Source organism: Asterias amurensis, chromosome 4 (genome assembly GCF_032118995.1).
Source record: "Asterias amurensis chromosome 4, ASM3211899v1".
Taxonomy (NCBI): Eukaryota; Metazoa; Echinodermata; class Asteroidea; order Forcipulatida; family Asteriidae; genus Asterias; species Asterias amurensis.
The window spans coordinates 25,189,532-25,211,878 of record NC_092651.1 but is presented as its reverse complement, the minus strand read 5'-3'; the positions used below and the strand labels follow the sequence as shown (position 1 = coordinate 25,211,878).

Here is a 22,347-nt window from a genome sequence, read left to right as displayed (position 1 = left end):
TGGTGTGCAACTTGGAAATTGCACATTAGAATTGAGAGCAGGGCCCAATTTCATAGAGCTGCTTAAGCAAAATAGTCCATGCTTAGTAAAATCAGAATACTGGCCAAGACTACACTCAGTTGTTATGATTAGTAAACAATAGCTCAATACCAGTCACAAGCAATGTATATGGCATGACATTTTGGCCAGTAACATGTGTAAAATTAGCAAGCTATTTTCGCGCTTAACCAAATTTTTTGCTTAAGCAGCTCTATGAAATTGGCCCCAGTACAGGGAGCTCGGGCTGGAGTCTCAAAACCAAAAGAGAACTCAACTATGGAATGAAAATGGGCTTTGCCTCAAACACTCTGAGTGACCACATACATGAAATATCAAACCTGTGAAAATTTAAGCTCAGTTGCCCTGGTCAAAATTCTAGTTTAACCTAGTTAGTTTAACTGGAACTAGTTGAAAACCAGTTGATAAACTAGTTAAACACAGTTAAAACCAGTTGGTTTAAGATGGAAAATGGACAGACACCAACTGGTTTATAATTTAAACCTAGTTGAACACAGTTAAACCTAGTCCAAACCAGTTGGTTAATATGGAAAATGGACGAGTTTGGTCACTATCCAGTTGAACCAGTTGACCCAAGTTAACTGGGTTCAACTGCAATTTAGATCTGGGTGGACATAAAAAAACCTCAATCTGTTTATACTGTTGTCAAATATCGGAAGTTTTGCACTCGCAAGATCAAACCAATTCTTTTACTTCTTACTTCTTTCTTGTTAAAAAAAACTCTAGTATTTCAGGCTTAAATACGTCAAGGTTGGTTTTTCACCATGACCGATGATCTTTACACCATACTATGTGTGCAAGTCTGTGAGATTCTATGTTTTCAATCTTACTAATGTTAATGCCAACCCTTAACCCAGTCTTTCTTTACAAACATTCAGACAAATAATACAATTCCAAAATTATAATTTTTTTATTTCCACCATGAACAAATAAACAGTTTTACTTATTTCAAAAATTTCGTTTAGAGTTGATTACACTTGTTCAGTTTTGTAAACTAAATCATTTTTTATATAAAAATACAAATATTTTTCAAATGTGTATCTAAGTTTATAATTTAACACGTAGATTGCATCCAAGTGAGACAAAGTTGAGTTAAATGGATTGTTTAAAGTTAAGTAGAACAAAACTGTGGATTTGTTTTCCATTTACAGAAATAGCAAACAGTGATATTAGATTTTTATCTGAATTTCATACTTTTAAGTCTGTTGAGGCAAACAAAAATATATTGCAAGCTTCTCCGGAAACAAAACATGCAGTTGGATTTTCAAAGGTTGGAAATAGTACATTTGAATTTCTGCTTTTGAAAGTGTTTTTTTATGGCTATTTATCTCGTAGTTAAATCAACCCCCCTCCCCCCCTCCCATAGTGGCAACAATTGGCCAGTAAAATAAAAATTAGCAGTCATAATTTATTCTAAAAATCAAAGTAATCTGTTTACTATAATAATCACTTGGCACAAAATAATACTCCTCACTAATTCCATAATTTTTGCAAAAAAAACCTGGTTGCCAAACAAAAATTCCACCACTTTCGTGATCACCTTGTCATCAATGTGTCAATCCGCACTAGTAGTACAGTCTGCCATCGATTTCACAAAACTCTTCCTAACTTAAGACTAATCTTAGGACTTAGGACAAGTCCTAACCATGCACTGTAGCATGCAGACCTTAAGATTAATCCTAAGTCAGGACGAGTTACTCGTCCTAACTCGAGATAAGACGAGTCCTAACTCTTTGTGAAATCGACGGCAGTACACACAATTTAACATAAAACTTGAACATGTTTGTGAAATTTTTACAAATTTATCTGAGATCCGGGTACACAGCTTCTATTTTTAGCATTAGTGCAGAGTGCTATTGATTTCATACAACTGTTAAAGACAAAAACACTATTGGTAGTTGTCAAAGACCAGTCTTCTCACTTGGTGTATCTCACATATGCGTTAAATAACAAACCTGTGAAAATATGAGCTTGATTGGTCGTCGGGGTTGCTTGCTTTCAGTTGCTTGATTTCGAGACTTCAAATTCTAAACTCGAAAACTACGTTACTTCAGAGGGAGCCGTTTCTCACAATGTTTGATACTATCAACCTATCCCCATTACTTGTTACCAAGTGAGGTTTTATGCTGATAATTATTTTGAGTAATTACCAATAGTATCCACTGCCTTTAAGCACAGTTTTTTTTATTATTAACAAGTTGATTTTGCATAGAAAAATAAGAAACAAAAAATTATTAATAAGTAGATACAAACACTTTCAAATCTAAAAGATTATAGACCGTGGCTTGGGTATTACGATCTGGTGCAACCTGCTACTGAGAAGAACTGTTCTGAAGTCCTTGTTTCTTGTAGCACAAGGCAATGTGGAGGCAAAAGGAAAACTTTGGTGGCACAAGAGACAGTTTCCTACCAAAATTTTACACATCCCCCAAGGAAGTTCTATGAAAACTGGAACACAGGTTTTTTTTCTGGTTAGTGGTCACCTGAAACACATGTATTTTTTCTGGTTAGTAGCGTATTGGTATCACAAACAGAAACAAAGGGAACAGGACATTTCCTCTAGGAGATTGCTTGGAATATTTGCCTGCAAATTGCTCTTTTTTTATAAAAGCTAGATTGAATATTTGCATCAGGGATGAAAGTTTAGTGCAGTTGCTCTCGTTATCGCTTGAAGGTGAGATTTTGAAGGTAAATTAAAACAACAAAAGTCTGGTGAGCTTTGCGGAGCCACTATGTACATAAAACTCTCTTAAAGTAAATTGCTCTTTTTATGTTATTTAATTGTAACAATAACTCTTATATAAGCGCATTTCACAATAACCGTATCAATGCGCTTTACATATAGTGTCATAGGGCCAATAACATCCCTGTAATGTTTCTCAGCTCCCTTGGGAGTATACAACCTGGGCAACAGTTTATACTGCTCCAAAGGCTTTTTCATTCACAATATCAACCTCTACCCTTGCAGGTACCCATTTATACCCCTGGGTGAAGAGAAGCAATTATAGTTAAGTATCTTGCTCAAGGACACAAGTGTCACGACCGGGATTCGAACCCACAATCTGGTGACTTAGCACCAGAACTTGAATTTGATGCTCTTAACCACTCTACAAATGTGGCACTTAGTTGGTGTCCAGACTCCCTACACTGTTAGCGATTCCGCAGAGATTACCACCAATCTTTATGTACAGGTACCCGTCAAGGCCCCAGCTGGTTCCCCAGGAGTTACGGATAATGTAGTAGGGAATGTCTCCTGGTTGCGAAGAGAGAAAAAAGCACAATGAAAGAGAGAGAGAGATCCTCTACAACATGAACAAATAAAGAGTATTTTTTAACATAATGGGCATTGGCGTCCTTCCGTTACCGACTTTACGATACAACCTGGGAAGCGGCAGCCAGGGGATCACCTTAAGGAGATGCGACTCCGAACAAAGATATTGAACATAGAGCTGGATAGCTCAGTTGGAAGAGCGCCGGTACAGTAATCCGATTTTCCTTTGTTCAAACCCAAAACTAATCTAATCACATCTAATAATGGATTTGAAACAAGGCATCTTTCTCACCTGTCTCAAGAAAGTACAATGGGCGAGGGGAGTTCTGTGAAAATAACCTCAAATCATTTCAAAAATCCAGGCAAATAAATAGGCCTGTTTAAAGAAAACAGTTGCTGGCAGTGTAAGCACTTTATGTAATCCACCATATATATAAACTGAAAAACCTGTAGCAGTTTGAGATGGATCAGCCATCTGGGTCACGAGAAAATAGTGAAAAACCGATTACACATTTTGCATGACATTGATGCAAAAAAATGAAATGAAAAAAAAAGCTCACAGAGCGATAAACTCCAAACGCAAAGTTAAATTATTTATCTCTCATCAAATATGACATTTCAGGCAGAATTATTCAAGGGATGTTTTATCATCATCATTAGACCGTGACGATTTTGTTTTCTTACCAATTCTGTAGCGTTCCGTTAAGACTTACCAGATCTGTCGTAGCCAATGATTTGCACAGCATGGTTGTCGTATCTGTCAGTGCAATGGTGCTGTATTATTCCACCCATGTAGTCTTGGAATGATGTGGCGTCTACGGCCGCTACTAACGGACCGTGATTGTACAACTTAGCTACCATCTCCCCTTCGTTATCTTTATATCTGAAACAAGGGAGTAAGGGATCAAATTGAACAAAAACTTTACACAGCACACAGACCAATGGAGAGACAAATCGCAATAAGAGGCAGGGGTCGATTTCACAAAGAGTTAGGACTCATCTTATCTCAAGTTAGGACGTTAGGACGAGTAACTCGTCCTAACTTAGGATTAATCTTAAGGTCTGCATGCTACAGTGCAGGGTACGGACTCGTCCTACGTCCTAAGATAAGTCTTAAGTTAGGAAGAGTTTGGTTAAATTGATGGCAGGAATAAATACAGATAAATACACAAGAAAACTGGAGTAAGAGACATCATAAGGACAATAAAACCAGCTAAATGGAGATGGGCTGGACACACTGCCTAAAGAAATGACAATAGATGGACAACAAGAATAATGGATTGGCAACCTAGGACACGGAAAAAGAAAAGAGGAAGACAAAGAGAAAGATGATATAGGGTATAGACCGATCCGACGCGCACCAGGCACACAGGTGTTTAGCACCGTGCGCCATTGCTGAGGTGTACATGTGTCTAGTTTTGTGCACAAAGACATGAGGAAATCATGTTTCTTTTTACTCTTTATGGAAATTAAATGTTTTCCTCAACGAATAACACAATTTCCTTAACAGGACATCATGATATACCAATGTAGATCACAAATATTTGCAACAAAACATAAGCCGAATCATCTTGAAAAGGGTGCTGTCTTAGGCGAATTAGGGGTCAAGACGCAGAAACTGCATAATAGTCGCTAAAATGCATTACACTGGCGAGGTATTTTGTCAGAATTTCAGTATTTTACTTGAACCCGAAATTTAATCAATTACAATACATTCTGCTCTACTGGTCTGTGTTAGACAGAATTTACTTACGATTGACATGTGTAGTTTTTCTGATAAACCAAGCCGCTTCTGAAAAGACAAAACAGTTAAGTATCAGACTGGCTCCGTTGTTTCCCTTCCTGAATTTTACCTCTGTGGAGCCTAACGCCTAGACCACGAAGCTACAGAGCAACTGGTTTATGCATTCATATCATTCCGTCTAGATTTTTTCAATTCACTCTGTTACAACTTGCCACACAATCTAATTGATAAACTTCAACGACTACAGAAAGGATCTGCTCGTCTGGTCACATTATCCAAGCCCACGACCCACATAACCCCGATACTGAAGTTCCTTGGCTTTCCATCATCGACCGCATTTCCTTCAAGATTCTCCTTCTTGTCTTACAATCTCTACATGGCACTTCACCGATCAACATTACTGACATCATCTCAAGATATCCCCCCACAAGAACTCTTCGTTCTTTAACATCTCACAAAGGTCTGATACTTTACAGAGGCAAAGAAGGTAATTGCCTCCATGGTCATTGCCTTGGTGCCCTTGAAATGCTCAAGTAGAAATTTACAATACCCTCATGGGTTGTCCTTTACCAAGGAGCAAATGCCTTGGTGCCCTTGCCCTTTCAAAAACAAAGCATACAGGCCTGCATGCTTGGAGACTTGTAGACAGTCCTTTTTCACAGTAGTGTGCATGCTCAGACCTATGAGCGCAATACTGAGCATGCCACACGCGCGCTCAGAACCGCAAAAAAAAAAAACCATTATGTTTGCTGCCGTCAGCGTCTCCTATTGACTTACTCTTCCAAGTGTTTACAAGTCTCTGTCTTTCCCTTATAGGGATAATCCTTCTCTAGTACGATCTTCTCCTTCGACTCTTGGAGCCAGTCTAGGGTACCGCATAGACTGCCACCCGTGCATCCATGATCACCGGTGACATTGTTGCAATCCATCACCTGCTGGGTGCTTAGGTCATACAGGGTGCCAGACTTGAGGGCATGCTGAGTCTCCAGGCACTCTACAATAGTGAAGGCCCTGTGGGGTTACATGATCGGGAGAAAGAATCTTTAGTCAGTTTGCCCTGCTTTTTCTATGTTTCACTTGACTGCTTCTATTGAATATGATTTGTCAAATATCGCAGCGTAATTGATAAACAGAAACAATAATAATAATAATATTAACCCGTTTTTATATAGCGCTTTTCACACCCGGAGGGCGTCCCAAAGCGCTTCACATAATTACACCTGGTCACTGGGCCTTAAACCACTCCTTAAACCATCTCAGCTCCCTGGTGGGGAGCATGCAGCCTGTGCAACAATAATATGCGCTACTCGGCTAAATCAATCACAAGAACCACCTCTGCCCTCACAGGTACCCATTTACCTGGGTGGAGAGAAGCAATTATACTTAAGTGTCTTGCTTAGGGACACAAGTGTCACGACTGGGATTCGAACCCACACTCTGATGAACAGAAGCACCAGAGCTTGAATTCGGTGCTCTTATCCGCTCGGCCACCAATGTATTGGCCCGTAACAAATAACCAGCATAATTCTGCAATAATGATTATTTGCTTTATGACTGGCATAATTTACTGTCAAAAACTTACTACCACTTAAGTTATAGCATAATTCTAACCACTACTCTAACCACTACTGGGTGACGGACATGTGCGCTATATAAGAAGCCACAATTATTATTATAATTATTACTCTAGGAGATTTGTGTGGGATTGCAAACTTTTTCCGTCACGGTAAACTGCCATCTTGAAAAGGTGACATTACTTCATGAATTTACTAGAGAATTAGTGCTCCGGCCAAGGTTTGGTTGATCCAGTTGGACTAGCTAGTTAAACCATGCAGCCTTCGAGTGACACCTAGATCGGCTATGGTTAAAAGCACTGGGGTGGATTTCACAAAGAGTTAGGTCTAGTCTTATCTCGAGTTAGGACCAGTTACTCGTCCTAACTTAGGACTATCCATGCAATTTGTATATCTCCTAGGACTAGTCCTAAGTTAGGAATAGTCCTAACTCTTTGTGAAATCGACCCCTGGACACTTTTGGTAATTGTCAAAGACCAGTCTTCTCACTTGGTGTATCTCACCATATATGCACAAAATAACAAACCTGTGAAAATTTGGATTCAACTGGTCGTCAAAGTTGTGAGAGAATAATGGAAGAAAAACACCCTTGACGCACAAGTTGTGTGCTTTCAGATGCCTTGGATTTGAGACCTCAGCTGAGGTCTCTTATTAAATTCAAATATTTTGAACAAAAATTACTTTTCCCCAAAACTATGTTACTTCCGAGGGAGCCGTTTCTCACAACAGCTCTCCATAGCTCATTATGAAGTTTTTATGCCAACAATTATTTTGAGTAATAACCAATAGTGTCCAGTGCCTTTAAGTCTAAACAACTGTTTAAATTCTCACCAGCATCCTCCACACTATTAACAGACAAACGGATGTGAAGATACGGCCAAGCAAATACAATCATGTAAAAGAGAAGATAGAGAAAATACAAAGAAATTAAGAACAGAACAAATTTGATCCGATGATTCAGAGACCAATACTTTATGTGAAATTATTCCTAGCCTCTAGCCACCAGGCTAGCTCGGGGTTTTAGTGGTAAGACATCTGCTCTAGCAATGCAAAGGTAGTGGATTCGAATCACACCCGAGTGATTTGCATGTGGATTTTTTGTTTACAGAACTCGGAAAAGTGCTGAGTATACAGTGCTTTATAAACATCGGTGAGAAAGGGTAAAAAACAAATACAACAAAATAATTGTTTATCACTGTCTTAAACCAAGATTGGTCTCCACTTTGGTTTTTAGATCAAACTTACAGATCCTTGGTTCTTGACTGGCGTCAATACAGAAGGTTTTTTGTCAAGCCTGCAGAGGGGAAAGAAAATAACAGACTCTTAGCTTCGGATTTTTAGTACAACTAGTAAAATATAAGTAAAATAGCATCTGTGTATCGGTAGATTTTTTTTAATCCCAATAATATGCCCTAACAATTTATTATCAATTAAAAACTGAGATTATTGACACTGAAACAAATCTACCACAGACAATCTTGAGTTAACCCTTAAGAGACCACATTTAGCATCCATAATAATAACCCAGTTAGAGACGGAGTTAGAGAAGGCTGCTGAATGCCGTAGCACCTTGAAGACCATTAGTATAAGGTGCTATACATAATTGGGTCTCAGAATTCATCACTTCAATAACCTATCTTTCTAGAAGTTTGTAATAAACTCAGCGCCATGACTACCTTTATGGCAGATATGTGTGCTATATAAGACGATCGGTATTATTATTATTATTAATGTCATAATGGAGAATTTTTGTTGTTGTTATTTACTCACAAACTATATTTGAGTGGAAGCTTGTTCGCTCGGAGACTACCATCACTACCTCTGAAATTAACCAATCCGAAGTCGGGTCGTGCCGCTCTGGAAGCAAAGTTGTTGGATCGTTTTCCCAGTACAGTGGCAGCAAACTCCTCTGGGCTAAGATCAGAGTATCTCGTGACTCCGAAGATCGCATCTTCAGGATGAACTCGAAGAGAGTTTAGCTGTTCATGACGACCAAGACTAGCCTGTTATTAATCAGGGGTATTTAAGGCGAAATAGCTTAGTAAAAAATAAATACAAGAAATGGAGGAAAATTTTCTATATGACTGCCGTTAAATAAGTTAAAATAAGGAGTTTTAATGGATGTTGGAGTTTATTTCTCTTTAAAAATAATTATTCCTCTTTGCTACTAGATCCTTGACTTGAGGATCTGGTAGCTAAAACATTAACTGTATTGACCATTCAAAACAAATCCAGGCGTACATCTCATCGCCTGGCTTGAACTTTCAGCCTCACGCACTCATGCCCAAACTTCCAAAAGGGGCAAAGGAAATTCCATAAGTGCTTCATTCATTGGCAAGACCAAAACTACAAAACCCAAAGAGAATAAATTAAAATAGTTTACATTTTAAGAATGATTGATTAAACTAATGATACAACCATACCTATAAATAATACTAAACTTTAGTTTATTTTAACCTTATAAACAAAATGATAGCTGCTGCCCCACGACTGTGATTCACCTTGGCCACAGCAGAAGCGATTTCTGTCACACATTACGTTTCCATTCTTTTTATAGTTTATGATGTGAAAAAAAATCGAATAGTTTAGACAACTAACCTTAAAATATCCAAGGCGTTTCTGGTATTCTGAAGATCCGTTCACGTACGACCTCTCATATTTTAAGATGAACTGGTTAAAATTGTCTTCAATCGATGAAGTACTGGAGGCAAGTTGACAGGAAAGCACCATAAAAACAATAGAAAATGTAACAAACTCCAAGACTTTGTCCTTCGCCATCGTGCGTGATGTTTACCCTACTTCCTGAACTGCGCCCTCTGTAGTTCACAAAGTATTTTACGCAGCGTCGTCTGCTAGAACAAAAAATGGTTTCTTGTTTCCCTCATGATGTCGTATGATCTGTTTATCAAGACACTAAAATGTCCACAATGGTGTCTGTAAATATGATTCATCATGAAGTTAAAAAAAAATACTTGGGAAACCCCATGAGGTTGAAAAAAAGTTGGATCCCCTGATGATACCATGCCACAAGCTAAAGCAAGGGCGGTCTTGGCAGGAGACTTAATATGCACCCCCCCCCCCGGGAGAATCTGTCACTCTGTCCCCTTATACGGTGAACCGTGTACAAATTTATTCTGATAGCGCCCCCCTTTTTAATCATCCTCCCAAACAGCCCATTCCGGCGGCGTTCACTAGGACAACGGCTGCTTCCCATTAAGTAGCCTAGGCTGTACATGATTGTATATCACTTCAAATTAGTGTAGGCAAGATTATAAAATAAAAATAATAACAAATTCTTATATCGCGCATTTCACAATAACATGTCTCAATGCGCTTTACATTAGTGCCCTGGTCATTGGGCCAAAAACATCCCGTTTAAATGTTTCTCATCTCCCTACTATAGGGAGTACACAGCCCGCCCGAGCTGCCGTAGCGCTACGATGGCTTTTTCATACACAATATCAAAGGAACACGTTGCCTTGGATCGGACGAGTTGGTCTTTGAAAAGCGTGTGAAACCGTTTGTTATGAAATGCATAATGGTTAGATAGATAATTCAAAAGTAGAATATAATGATCTACACACATTTGCCTCGAAATTGCGTGGTCGTCCTTTTACTTTGCGAATAACACGGTCGGCCATTTATGGGAGTCAACAATTTGACTCCCATAATGGCCGACCGTGTTAGTCGACGAGGTAAAAGGAAAACCGTGCAATTTCGAGGCATACTTGTGTAGATCATTGTATTCTACTTTTAAAACATCTTTCTAACCATATGCTTTTTATATCAAAGGGTTACAAACACTTTTTATAGACCAACTCGTCCGATCCAAGGCAACGTGTTCCTTTAACCTCTACCCTCGCAGGTAGGCCTACCCATTTATACCCTAGGTATTTGTTTATTAATTTCGCTCCCACAATACTGCAAAGATCAACCGAATCCATTTTCGTCATTGGAAAATAATTGGTCCCTGGCGATTATGTTCTAGGAAATTAACCGAAGGCACTGTCAGAAGAAGTTATGAAACAGTCATAGAGCTATGGAAATAGTTCATCTTGAGGGCGGGGGGGGGGGGGGGTGGCAGATATCTCCAGCCCCACAATAGAGATGTTATTAGTTGTAGGCCTAATTTTCAGTCTGAGCTGAACCTATACTATACTTGTTTTTTATGCATTATATAAAGCCGCTCCATCTGTTGATAGAGCTCACAAAATTGCTAGTGTTTAAAAAAAAAAATATTTGGATCCGTATAGCCCGCCGTTTATTATTTTGTTACAGCTTTACGTTTATGATGAAAAAGTCCAGTTTTAGATGTGGGAGAAAAATTATTTTGGAAAAGTGAATTTGTACAGTTTGTGTTTAACATGTCTGTTTTAGATTCAGGTAATTCCAGGTGTGACTTTGCACCGCCATGTTTCTCAGATTTGAGTAAATTAATTAATTTAATAAAAGCGGCAGAAGCATAAGCACACAGAGTTATGCATCCAATTTCCAAGATAATTAGCAATGCAGTGTCAATTTCAGGCCATTATGAAAACAACGAGCTGCCACATCGAACACGTTCATGCTTTTCCTATACCCGTTCCTTGTATGCAAAATACCCAAGGGCCCGAGCCTATTTTTAGCTCAGACGGCCCGCCAGTAAGTGTGCTCTGCACTCACTATCACCAGAGTCCCCCCCCCCCCCAATCAATGCGATCATAAACGGCTACGTTGACTACTCATTCTCTGCAGCAGTGACGTCATCAGTACGTAGCATTTCTATCACTGCTTGGCTCATAATTGCTGAATAATACACAGTCTCAGAGTCGACCCGATTCACCTATAGCCGCGCATGGTTGTGTGCTTATTCCTTTGGGAAAATGCATTAATTTTCCTCCTTTGTAAAGCATTACATGCATTTAACACGAGAGCTTTACGGTCAGGTATAACAAAAAGTGATGAGGAGCGGCATTCTAAGCCACGAACATGCTTGTAATGCATAGTGGGCACCTTTGGTAACAGCATTGCGTTCAGGCCAACACTTGACACGATCTTTTGAACCATTATGAAAGACCTTTTAGAATAATATTATGATTTCAATGACACTGGATTCCCAACATTCATCATCAGTTCCAATATTTATTTTGGTCTTAGTATAACCATAGAGTAAAGATATGATAGATAACCTCATACATCTCCAGTGTTGTGTTCAGCGAGGACACAACCCCTGCTCGTGAATGATGCATCTCAAAGCAATTACTGAATGATGAAAAGGAATACTGTGATTTCTTGACCCTCACTGCTGCTGCCCATCTGGACGGAAAACATCTGTCGAAGAAGACCCAATTTAAGTCATCTATAATCTAATTTAAGCTTTGTAGGTGAAACCCTATGAAAAGAATCACAATGCAGTTGATGGAGTCAAAGACAACGTAATCAGGGGTGACTGAACCTAAGAGACGCTAACAACAAGATGGCTGGCAGACACATCAGCACGACCGCGGGCTCTTTATTCCGTTTCCGCAATAAGAATTCCACATCCAGTTCTTCACTCTCGTCTTCCACATCGTCGCCTAATAAATCCACTAAGAATGTCGCCAGCACCATCTTGCTGACCCCGTCTTCATCACCGCGTATACCCTCCTCCTTAAAGGACGAGAACCATGTTCCAGCAGCGGAGGAGAGAGGAGGGGAGCGACGGGGATGGGAGCACCGATTGCAGGCGGTTCGGAGCTGTGGAATCACGCTCCCCACCCGGGCCGAATCGGAGTGTCAGAAGGCAGATGGGGCTATGGTGACATCAGTCAAGGTACTTATGGATGTTTTTGTTTACTTGGTAGAATAACACGCGGGAGGAATTGAAATTTAGTCATGGGTCGCGCGGACCAATACATTTGTATCGTTGACAGCGGGCTTGTTGTACCCTCGTTTTATGGTTGTAAACACATTTCGATATAATTATTTATACGTTTATAAAACATGGACAGCCCTCATAGTTCAACTTGAATTTGTTGTAATAATGTCTAAAGATTTTTAATTAATACAAAAAATGCATCCACGGCAACTCATTTGCAGATTCTAATAAGATAGGACGGTAAGTCGGTATAAGTTATTTTACTTTGCATAAGTATACTTCATGTCATACATTTTATATCATACTTGGCCCAATTGGCAAACTTCTTTGCTATACTTAAAATGAGTGGGTGTCGTCTATGTCATCTATGCAATACTATCCGGAGGACATTATTGCATATGCAATAATGTCTGCCGGACGGTTGTGCATATGCAATACTGTCCGCCCGGGCGCTGCTGCATAATGCAATTGTGTCCGCCCGGACACATTTGCATATGCAGTTGTGTCCGCCCCCGTGCAAAACCGTCCTTGCAGTAAATTAAACGCCCTTGGTCGACGGAACACGTTCGCCCCTTTTTTACAAGCTAAGTGCATGTCATGAATGACATGGGAAATTTTCGGCCGCTGCAATCATAATACACGTGGATATTCATGCTGCGTATAAGTAGGTTTTTGCATATACCCCGGACACGATTGCATATGCAAAAGTGTCCGGAGCGGACAGTATTGCATGGCGAACACAATTGCATCTGACATGGGCACCAGTCGCAAAAATGTAAACTTTATGGAATTTCGGCTGGTAACAAGTTTCTGTTAATATATAGTTGTGCTTAGCAATTTTGTATACAGGCTTTATGAAATTTGGCCCTAGGGCCCTGTTCGATCCCCTGACCAAAGCCACAGTCACTCGGCAAGCCAACAACAAAAATATATTGCCTTTGACAAACAAGGATAATGTTCTCTTTATTTTCGAACATACACCCTATAAACGATGAGATTATGACCCTTTTCGAAACATCGACTTGATTGGTTATGGCTCCGACTTAGGCTAAGACTGCCTGTTACTAGAGCACACGTTTTCAAAATGACCGACGGAGGCTGAGCCGGAGTCCAAGCCCAAAGCCGTGATTTCGAAAATGGCTCATATTGACTTGAACAGTGCCGTCTCTATCAGCTGGGCCCTATTCCATAGAGCTGCTTCAGCAGGCAATGTTTGCTTAGCAGAAATGAGTAGGATACCAGCCAAAAGTTTTACATGAGACATGGTATTGTGGCTGCCTTATTCTAGTAAGCAGAATTTTCCTGCTAAGCTACATCTTGTGATTGAGCAGCTTTAAAGGCGGTGGACACTATTGGTAATTACTCAAAATAATTATTGGCATAAAATCTTAGTGAGTAATGGGGAGAGATTGATAGTATAAAACATTGTGAGAAACGGCTCCCTCCGAAGTGACGTAGTTTTCGAGAAGGAAGTAATACGAATTATTTTGATTTCGAGACCTCAAGTTTAGAGTTTGAAGTCTCGAAATCGAGCATCTGAAAGCACACAACTTTGTGTGACAAAGGTGTTTTTTCTTTCATTATTATCTCGCAACTTCGATGACCAATTGTGCTTAAATTTTCACAGGTTTGTTATTTTATGCATATGCTGAGATACACAAAGTGAGAACAATTGCCTTTGACAATTACAATAGTGTCCACTGCCTTTAATGAAATGGGCCCTGGTAAGCCTGCGGCAAGTCTGGCGTAGTGTGTGCATTTTTTTTGTCCCCGAACGTGGATCATGATGATTAGACGTGATACTGTTGAAATTTCTTCTTAATTTGAGCACGATTTCCCCTGTACATGTATATTTCCATCGTTTGACTCTCTGTGAATCGCCAGAACCTTTACGAGGACAGTCCATTTTCCGTTTGACACGGAACTGTTTATTTTTGTAGAAATGTATAATATGTTAATAAAAACGAGTTTTCCCGGGAGCATTGCCGAATCTATTTTGATATGGCGTGAAAGAAACATTGAAGATGTGAAGAAAACATCAATAAGAAGCTTGACGAAGAAAGAGAAGAGAAACACAAATGGAGAAATGGAAAAGGCCGGAAATCAACAACAGTCTCAAAGCACAACAACACTATTCAACTGGGGTCTTAGCCAAAATATAGCGTATTGCAGTTAATTGAATTGAATTAAATTGAATGGTTTATTTCATGTATGTAAAACTACATGAAATTTACAATTCTATTGTTATTAAAATTTTGATTGTTTGGATGTTGGTAATGTGGGTAATGGAGGGGTTGACGTCATGTCCTATGTTATCCATTTTTCATTATTCTCGGGAAATCATAATAATTGTTGTCAACAAAATGTGGTTCATTGACGTGGGGGTCTTATTATAAACATTAAATGCCATCAGAAAATGGGTCTCCATTATAGTTGTGAACATGCAGCAAACGTCGTGCCGCCTTGCTGTTTGAGGAGAATTACAGAGTCGTGACTTGACCTATTCGACAAATTCTTGTTGGATAAAATTATCCTAGCCCCCAGATGGCGGATTGAAATCCGTATAGGCCCCTAACATGAAAAAATATAGCCTTTCCATGTTTGTGCTGCTTGATTAAACATGGAGAGAAAGAACAAAAATCCAATGTCGACATTGAGATGGTTCTATATTGAGGCTTTAATACTTCCGGCAATTTCTTGTATCAATAGACTATAAGTAGTCTAATTCCACACGCAGTGCGCCAGTTAGCGTTGATGTTCTGCAGGACATTTTGCTGACTTAACCAATGGAGATGGAGATAGAATAATGCATGTCTGCTTTGTCGTGACTGGAAACCATACAATGTTATTAGAAGGAGGTTGTGACGAATGTTAAATTAAACATAAATTGGAGGACTTTTAGGCATCTGAAGGCACACACATTAGTTTATGTAACAATGGTGTTTTTCTTGTTATCTTGCCACTTCGATGACAACAATAATTGAGTCGAAATTTGCACATATTATTGATATGTTATGTTATATTTATATGTTATATATTGATATGTGAGAATACTGGTCTTTGACAATTGTCAAAGGTGTCAAGTGCCGCAGTGAAGGTGAGATGTTGGGGACCATAGTGTCTTGTGAGCTCTCACTGTCTGCAGCTGCGTTCACACTCTAGTGCACTTTTGGCAAGTGACTCTTCAATGTCGTCTCGCCTATAAAAATGTCTAATGTCGATTGCCTCGCCTCAGAACCCTCGCCCATCCCATAATGACACCTCTCCCCAAAAATTAAATCGCAAAAATGCCGCATAAAATAATAAATTGGCTCAATATAGCCCCCTCCCAAAATCATATCTCTAATTGCTCTTCAATGCCCTACCAAATAAAATGCATGGTATGGGCACAGCAAATGCAAGAGTTTGTGTATGTTTTTCGTTTTGACAATAGCATCGTCTGTCAAAGTGGCGTGCAGAAACAACAATCTTCAAACAAATTTCTTTTTGCTAAAAATCGTGCCTTGAACTTTAAACAAACAGCGTGTCGTTCTGATTCTCACCGCAATAAAGGTTACATTAAGGACGAACACTATTGATTAATTTAAATGTTTTGTACAGGGTAAAGTAATCGTGAGTGGCAATGAAGTTGCCATTGAGGGTTAATCAATTTATGTTGCCATGGTTGGAGCTCATGGCTAGTCTATTTTTCAGGCGCCTGTTTATCATTCAAAACATTGCGATTGTTTTAACAACCTAGGCCCTTTTCGAAACCACGGCTTCGGCTCTAGACTAGGCTCAGGCTATAGCTTGGCCCCGCGGTTGTTTTGACAATCGCGCGTGCTTTGCGTACGTGCTATAAGGGCTTCAGACGAGAGACCGGAGCCTGAAGCTGAAAGCAAAGCCGTAAGCCGTGGATTCGAAAAGAGAACCACCCAATGTCTTTCTCTGAGACGGTCACGTCTCGTGAAATGAAGCTGAAACAAGAAGCGTGACTGCGGATATTATTGAAACACGACCGCCTTTGGTTGAAACCAAAAGGGAAGACGAGCTTGCCATTGAAATAAATATTTTCTTCTGTTGAGCCCGACCTTTTGAATGCGAACCGATTAATAGGCCTATATTTTTTGGGAACCGCTCGATTGTATACAGTTCATAAACCAACCTCTGAACATAATACTCTTCAGAACGTGGTATAGGCCTATTGTTTTTTGTTTTAAAAGATATTGCCGAAGATCTGAAGCAGTTTTGTCTGAGAACTTCTCATATTATATGAAACGTTTCTAATTCACAGATTGAACAAAGGTTGTTGAACCCCTTTCTCTAAAACCACCTTTGAATGGAATATTGTTCGAAAACGTTACACAATTATTATCAACAGCTGCAACGTTTTTGACGGTCCTTGTTTGAAGCATTGCTGGTGTCGGTCCATGTACCCCATCAGATTTTAAAGATGGTATTTCTTTCAAATTCATAAATCATTTCTGAATAAATCAACTTTAGGCCCAACCAGTTCCCATGAAGCTAAATGGTATATATTCTGCTATCCCTTGCGCTAAGTTTGCACTCTAAGTGGGTTATAATTGACCCGGATTCCCGTCGCCGCCTGACCCAGTTCTGGCACAGGAACCTGTGGAATCCTAAATCGGATTCTGTGTCAGTTTGACAAACTTTTGGTTCATCTTGACACAGTTTCCGGGTCATGACCCGGAAATGGGTCAGGCTCAACGGTTCCCGGATCAGGGTCAAATTGACCCGGAAGTTTCAGTCAGAAGTAAAATTCACTGACCGAAACAGAGTTACGCGAAAACGTGTAACCAGAAACACTTCATAACGCAGGTAACTTCTCTTGAAAAGAGTCATGTTCTTGAAATAAACAGTTTTGAGTAAATTGTCCTTGTCTTTAAGGAAGAGGGAAAAAAGCTTTTGCTGCTTAAATTTCCTACATGTTAATGTCAATTGTCAAACTATTTTCTATTTATTGTTCATTAACTGGATTAAGTTTTCCTTAGTACAAGATTTCCTGAACAATGTTATCACAATGTATTGATTGATGTTGACATAAAATAAATGTGTATCTGAAATGAAAAGCTTTCATTTTATTTTGAAGTAGTGTAACCTATAGTCTTTTATCAACACTATTATTTTGTCTTATGCTCCAGGGTATAGTAAGCCTATTTTAATTTATAATAATCGGAATTTCATCGACTGGGGCCCAACCGAGCCAACAAGTCGGCTAACGTTTGGTCGGAACTAGCCTCGTCACCGCGGTCACAACCGAACCCGCCAAAAATACCCAACCAGTGACAAAATCAAACATGTTTCTGGTTGGGGTCAACGCACTCAAAAATAAAGGTAGTGTGTGGACCGTAAACAGAATAACCTATCTGACTGGCCAATGGTTAATAAATAGACCGCGCGCAATGCATGATGGGAGCACATACTTGCAAAAGCGACTTAGCTCTGGAATTTAATACCGTATTTCTGTCAAAGTCATGATCGGTCGTTCTTGAATAAAACAACCTCTAACATCCACCATGAAGGTAAGAATTATCCATGACATTTTCTATAGTATGCTGCAACTTTCCAAACGTGTCAATGCGTCGTTGGCTCGTCACGATCGAAATTTGGGGCAAACAAATTCACTTGTCAGTGTGTCTAGCAACGGTAAACAACCACGTATTGTGAACGGCAAATACACTGAGGATTGTATTTCCGACATATGGGTGGTTGTATTATTTTAATCACACACAGATTTGAATTAAATGTATTGTGATTTTGTATTTGATTCAGCATAAATATTGGTTGTATTTGCTAAAATTAAAATATTGATTAGATTCATAAATAAATTACAATAATTTGAAATTGATCTAACTAACAAAGACTAAATTGTCAATTGTATTTTTTTGTATTGTTTTGACTTTTGTTGTACTTTCTTTTTAATTTAAGGTTCCCTGACTGAGTCATATTGATTCAAAGATTTGTAATAAATAAAAAGGTTAGCTGAGCACAGTACGTAGGCTGTACCAATTACCAATCCTCAACTCTTAACGTAACACTTGGGAGGAGGGTTACGTTATCGCAACTACAACTCCAGCATTTGTATTTTTTTTTTGTATCCACAAACAGTAACAAAAATAATTCTTTTCAAAATATTGTCAAAATCAAGAAAACAGTGTTTGAAGAATTTCACCAGTTGTCACAATCAATCTTTCTGGATTTTGATGACAGTGCAGACACTAAAATGCAATAATAACATTTGTTGCACGATGTGTGTGTATACTAGTTACTATCACTATCAGTCAATTTTTCGCTGCCATGATGAATGGATTTCCCACAAATTGAAAAATTATCAAATTTATTTAAAAAAAGTTTATTATTCTCCAATCAATGTAGTATAAAAAAAGAAACAAACAAATACCACTTGCCGGCATCAGATTGGCTCTAGCTATCCAACGTCCGTTTGTCATTTTCTGATATAATTTTTCTCTTTATTTTTCACAGCGGGTTTTCACCCTGTCAGAGAGGACGCATGGACCAGGGCAGATACTATTTGCCTGGCAAACAATGCTTGGTAACTACTTGGCGACAACCGGGCAGAACAACACAGTGCATCTGTACGACAGACACGGGGAGTTAAAAGATGAAATCAGTTTACCAGGGTAAGTTTTGATTAGGGTTAATGGGCATTGAGCATCGCTTTTGAAGGGGCAAAAGTCCTTTTTCCTCTGGTAAGGGGAACTTCCAACATTTAAATTTGTATTGGAACCTTGCAGAGGGCACCACAGCAAAAACACAGGGCACCACAGCAAAAACACAGGGCACCACAGCAAAAACACAGGGCACCACGGCAAAAACACAGGGCACCACAGCAAAAAAACACAGGGCACCACAGCAAAAACACAGGGCACCACAGCAAAAAAACACAGGGCACCACAGCAAAAACACAGGGCACCACAGCAAAAACACAGGGCACCACAGCAAAAACATAGGGCACCACAGCAAAAACACAGGGCATCACAGCAAAAAAACACAGGGCACCACAGCAAAAACACAGGGCACCACAGCAAAAAAACACAGGGCACCACAGCAAAAACACAGGGCACCACAGCAAAAACACAGGGCACCACGGCAAAAACACAGGGCACCACAGCAAAAAAACACAGGGCACCACAGCAAAAACACAGGGCACCACAGCAAAAAAACACAGGGCACCACAGCAAAAACACAGGGCACCACAGCAAAAACACAGGGCACCACAGCAAAAACACAGGGCACCACAGCAAAAACACAGGGCACCACAGCAAAAAAACACAGGGCACCACAGCAAAAACACAGGGCACCACAGCAAAAAAACACAGGGCACCACAGCAAAAACACAGGGCACCACAGCAAAAACACAGGGCACCACAGCAAAAACACAGGGCACCACAGCAAAAACACAGGGCATCACAGCAAAAACACAGGGCATCACACAGGGCACCACAGCAAAAACACAGGGCACCACGACAATTGCTGTTGGTGCTGTTGGTTGTTTCAAGGCATTGGTTAAAGCAATGCTCAAATTTTACTCTGAACAACTGGCCTGTGGCAAGTGATTACAGTGTCGGGCCAGTAAGCTCGGACGAGTCAAGTGGTCTTGGGTTTTCCCTCAATTCAATATCTTTGTCTCAAAAGAATGATGTTCAAATGTGGAGTTTGAATCTCACAAATATCTTTCAATCCTGCTGAATATCACCCATAAAAACAGAAGAGATCAATCTTTTCTGTTTTGTTCAAATGAAACAGTTTACATGTACATGTAGATGATAAAACCGTGTTCTCATTTTGATTCTAGTCTCTTTTCATTTTGATTCTGGTCTTGAAAATGAAATCCCAGTCAAGTAAAAATTCCCTGAGATCTTGTGGATTTTTCTCCCAAATTTCGAGCCCTGGTTAAAGTCAGACTCGTAATGTTTGATCAAGACGTTTTTCAGTATCAAGGCGGATTAGCTGAACAACATTTGACTTTCTCTACAGGTATTGCACTGGGCTCGGATGGGACAAAGATGGTGACACACTGGCCATGATATGTGACCGTAGCAGCGTGGTGTTCCTATGGGACGCTAACACCCATCGCTCACTCCAGGTGGAGAGTGGCTTTAAGGATACCTTATGCTATCTCCTGTGGTCCAAGATCGGTCCGCAGTTGGCCATCGGGACCAGTAAAGGAAGCTTGCTGATATATAACCATCAAACATCAAGGTAAAGACTTCTGCAGTTTCTTTGTATCATTTTGCAGGCTATCGTTCAACATTTTTAAAAACTACCATGACTACAATTTTTATTTTATTTATTCATTTTTGTTTACTGATGGGTATTAAACACTGTATACTCTCTGAGTACTTTCCGTATTCTGTAAAAAAGAAATCCCAAATCACTTTGGTGGAATTCGAACCCACAACCTTTGAAACGCAAAAGCAGTAGACCACCGAGTAAGCCTTAGAGGCAGTTCAATCCATATCAGAGGGTACTGCAATGGTTAAATAGATTTTAATTTTGAATTTTTTGTACTCGGTCTTTAGAGTTGCATGTCCTGATTTTTGCTGAAAGAAAAGAAAGCTCGCATCTTTTACACTTATCAAACTCTTATCCAACAGGAAAGTTCCAATACTGGGAAAGCACACCAAGAAGATCATATGTGGTGCATGGAGTTCACAGAACCTGCTGGCGTTGGGCAGTGAGGATAAGAATATTACCATCAGTAATGCCGATGGTGATACCATCAAACAGGTAATGAACTAGCTGTCCAAACAAAGTTTAAATGGCAACACAAAATTAGTATTGGCTTTAAAGACACTGGACACTATTGGTAATTGTCAAAGACCAGTCTTCTCACTTGGTTTTTCTCAACATATGCATACAATAACAAACCTGTGAAAAGTTGAGCTCAATTGGTCATCGAAGTTGCGAGATAATAATGAAAGAAAAGACACATGATGTTGTTTGCTTTCAGATGCTTGATTTCGAGACCTCAAATTCTAAATCTGAGGTCTCGAAATCAAATTTGTGGAAAATTACTTCTTTCTCAAGAACTATGTCACTTCAGAGGGAGCCAATTCTCACAATGTTTTGTACCATCAACCTCTCCCCATTACTCATCACCAAGTAACGACTAATGCTAATAATTATTTTGAGTAATTACCAATAGTGTCCACTGCCTTTAAAAAGAAGTTGCTTTATCACTAAAAGTAATTCTTCATGGGTTATGGGCAAAGTAGTATCTTTCCTCAAATCATGCTGGGGCACTATGTGGATTGGGTTTTCCGTCCCTACATGACTATGCGGGTTACAACACTGGAAAAATTCTCTGGGGTTTTCCTCCCACATCTAAAACTGAAACTTCCCTCCTTTCCATTGACTTCTATCCGTGCCTTTGTCAATGCTGCACCTGCCATTTGGATCAAGCTCCTTGCCACACTACCTCAAACAACAGTGGATATCTCCAAGAGAGACTTGAAGTCCCATTTGTTAGCTATTTTTTTTCTTCACTTGTTCTGAACATAACTTTTTTAATTTAATGTGCCTTGATTGGTTTTCTGGAGATGTGTGCATTATAATGCCATATGATTAATATCCAGAACAAGCCATTTGCGAGTTAGATTTGAATAATGTCTGGTACAATGACTTGCTTAGTCACAATGTACCGCTTACATTTGAATTCCTCAGACTATAGAGACAGTTGCTATGTCAAATGATTTGGGGCAAACGTTTGTATAGCAACCTCCAGATGAGCAAACCCTAGTAACATTGTACTGTAGTGGTACAGACGCTGACGACCGTCTAGTACAGGGGGGATAAGCCCATGTGGGGTCCTGAAGTGTTTCAGGGGTAAGGGATTGCTCAG

The 22,347-nt window shown here is 39.6% G+C and overlaps 2 protein-coding genes across 5 annotated transcripts in view; one reads left to right on the top strand and one right to left on the bottom strand.

The window, feature by feature from the left end:
• Nucleotides 1–979: 979 nt before the first annotated feature.
• LOC139936486 (cathepsin O-like) lies at nucleotides 980–9,448 on the bottom strand. The gene is made up of 8 exons (XM_071931316.1): nucleotides 9,245–9,448; nucleotides 8,417–8,649; nucleotides 7,892–7,940; nucleotides 7,478–7,491; nucleotides 5,850–6,083; nucleotides 5,082–5,120; nucleotides 4,042–4,211; nucleotides 980–3,310 (listed from the first exon to the last, which is right to left on the bottom strand). Exons 1-8 carry the CDS (start codon nucleotides 9,422–9,424, stop codon nucleotides 3,180–3,182), a joined length of 1,050 nt encoding a protein of 349 aa, XP_071787417.1. The 5' UTR covers nucleotides 9,425–9,448; the 3' UTR covers nucleotides 980–3,179.
• Nucleotides 9,449–17,878: 8,430 nt separating this feature from the next.
• The window catches only part of LOC139936028 (WD repeat-containing protein 19-like), a 37,334-nt gene continuing 32,865 nt past the window's right edge, over nucleotides 17,879–22,347 (top strand). For all 4 annotated transcript variants that reach the window (XM_071930737.1, XM_071930736.1, XM_071930735.1 and 1 more), the window contains exons 1-4: nucleotides 17,879–18,004; nucleotides 18,966–19,123; nucleotides 20,481–20,705; nucleotides 21,101–21,233. In XM_071930737.1, coding sequence (XP_071786838.1) covers nucleotides 17,999–18,004; nucleotides 18,966–19,123; nucleotides 20,481–20,705; nucleotides 21,101–21,233 — 522 coding nt within the window. In that variant the 5' untranslated portion in view covers nucleotides 17,879–17,998. The remainder of the gene's footprint in view (nucleotides 18,005–18,965; nucleotides 19,124–20,480; nucleotides 20,706–21,100; nucleotides 21,234–22,347) is intronic.

Bases quoted from the DNA above. Each gene is read 5' to 3' on its own strand.
- LOC139936486 (XM_071931316.1), bottom strand. From the start codon at position 9,424: ATGGCGAAGGACAAAGTCTTGGAGTTTGTTACATTTTCTATTGTTTTT. The intron at 8,650-9,244 runs GTTAGTTGTCTA...GATTAATAACAG, and splicing joins AACGCCTTGGATATTTTAAG to GCTAGTCTTGGTCGTCATGA. The intron at 3,311-4,041 runs GTAAGTCTTAAC...CTTCGCAACCAG, and splicing joins CATTGGCTACGACAGATCTG to GAGACATTCCCTACTACATT.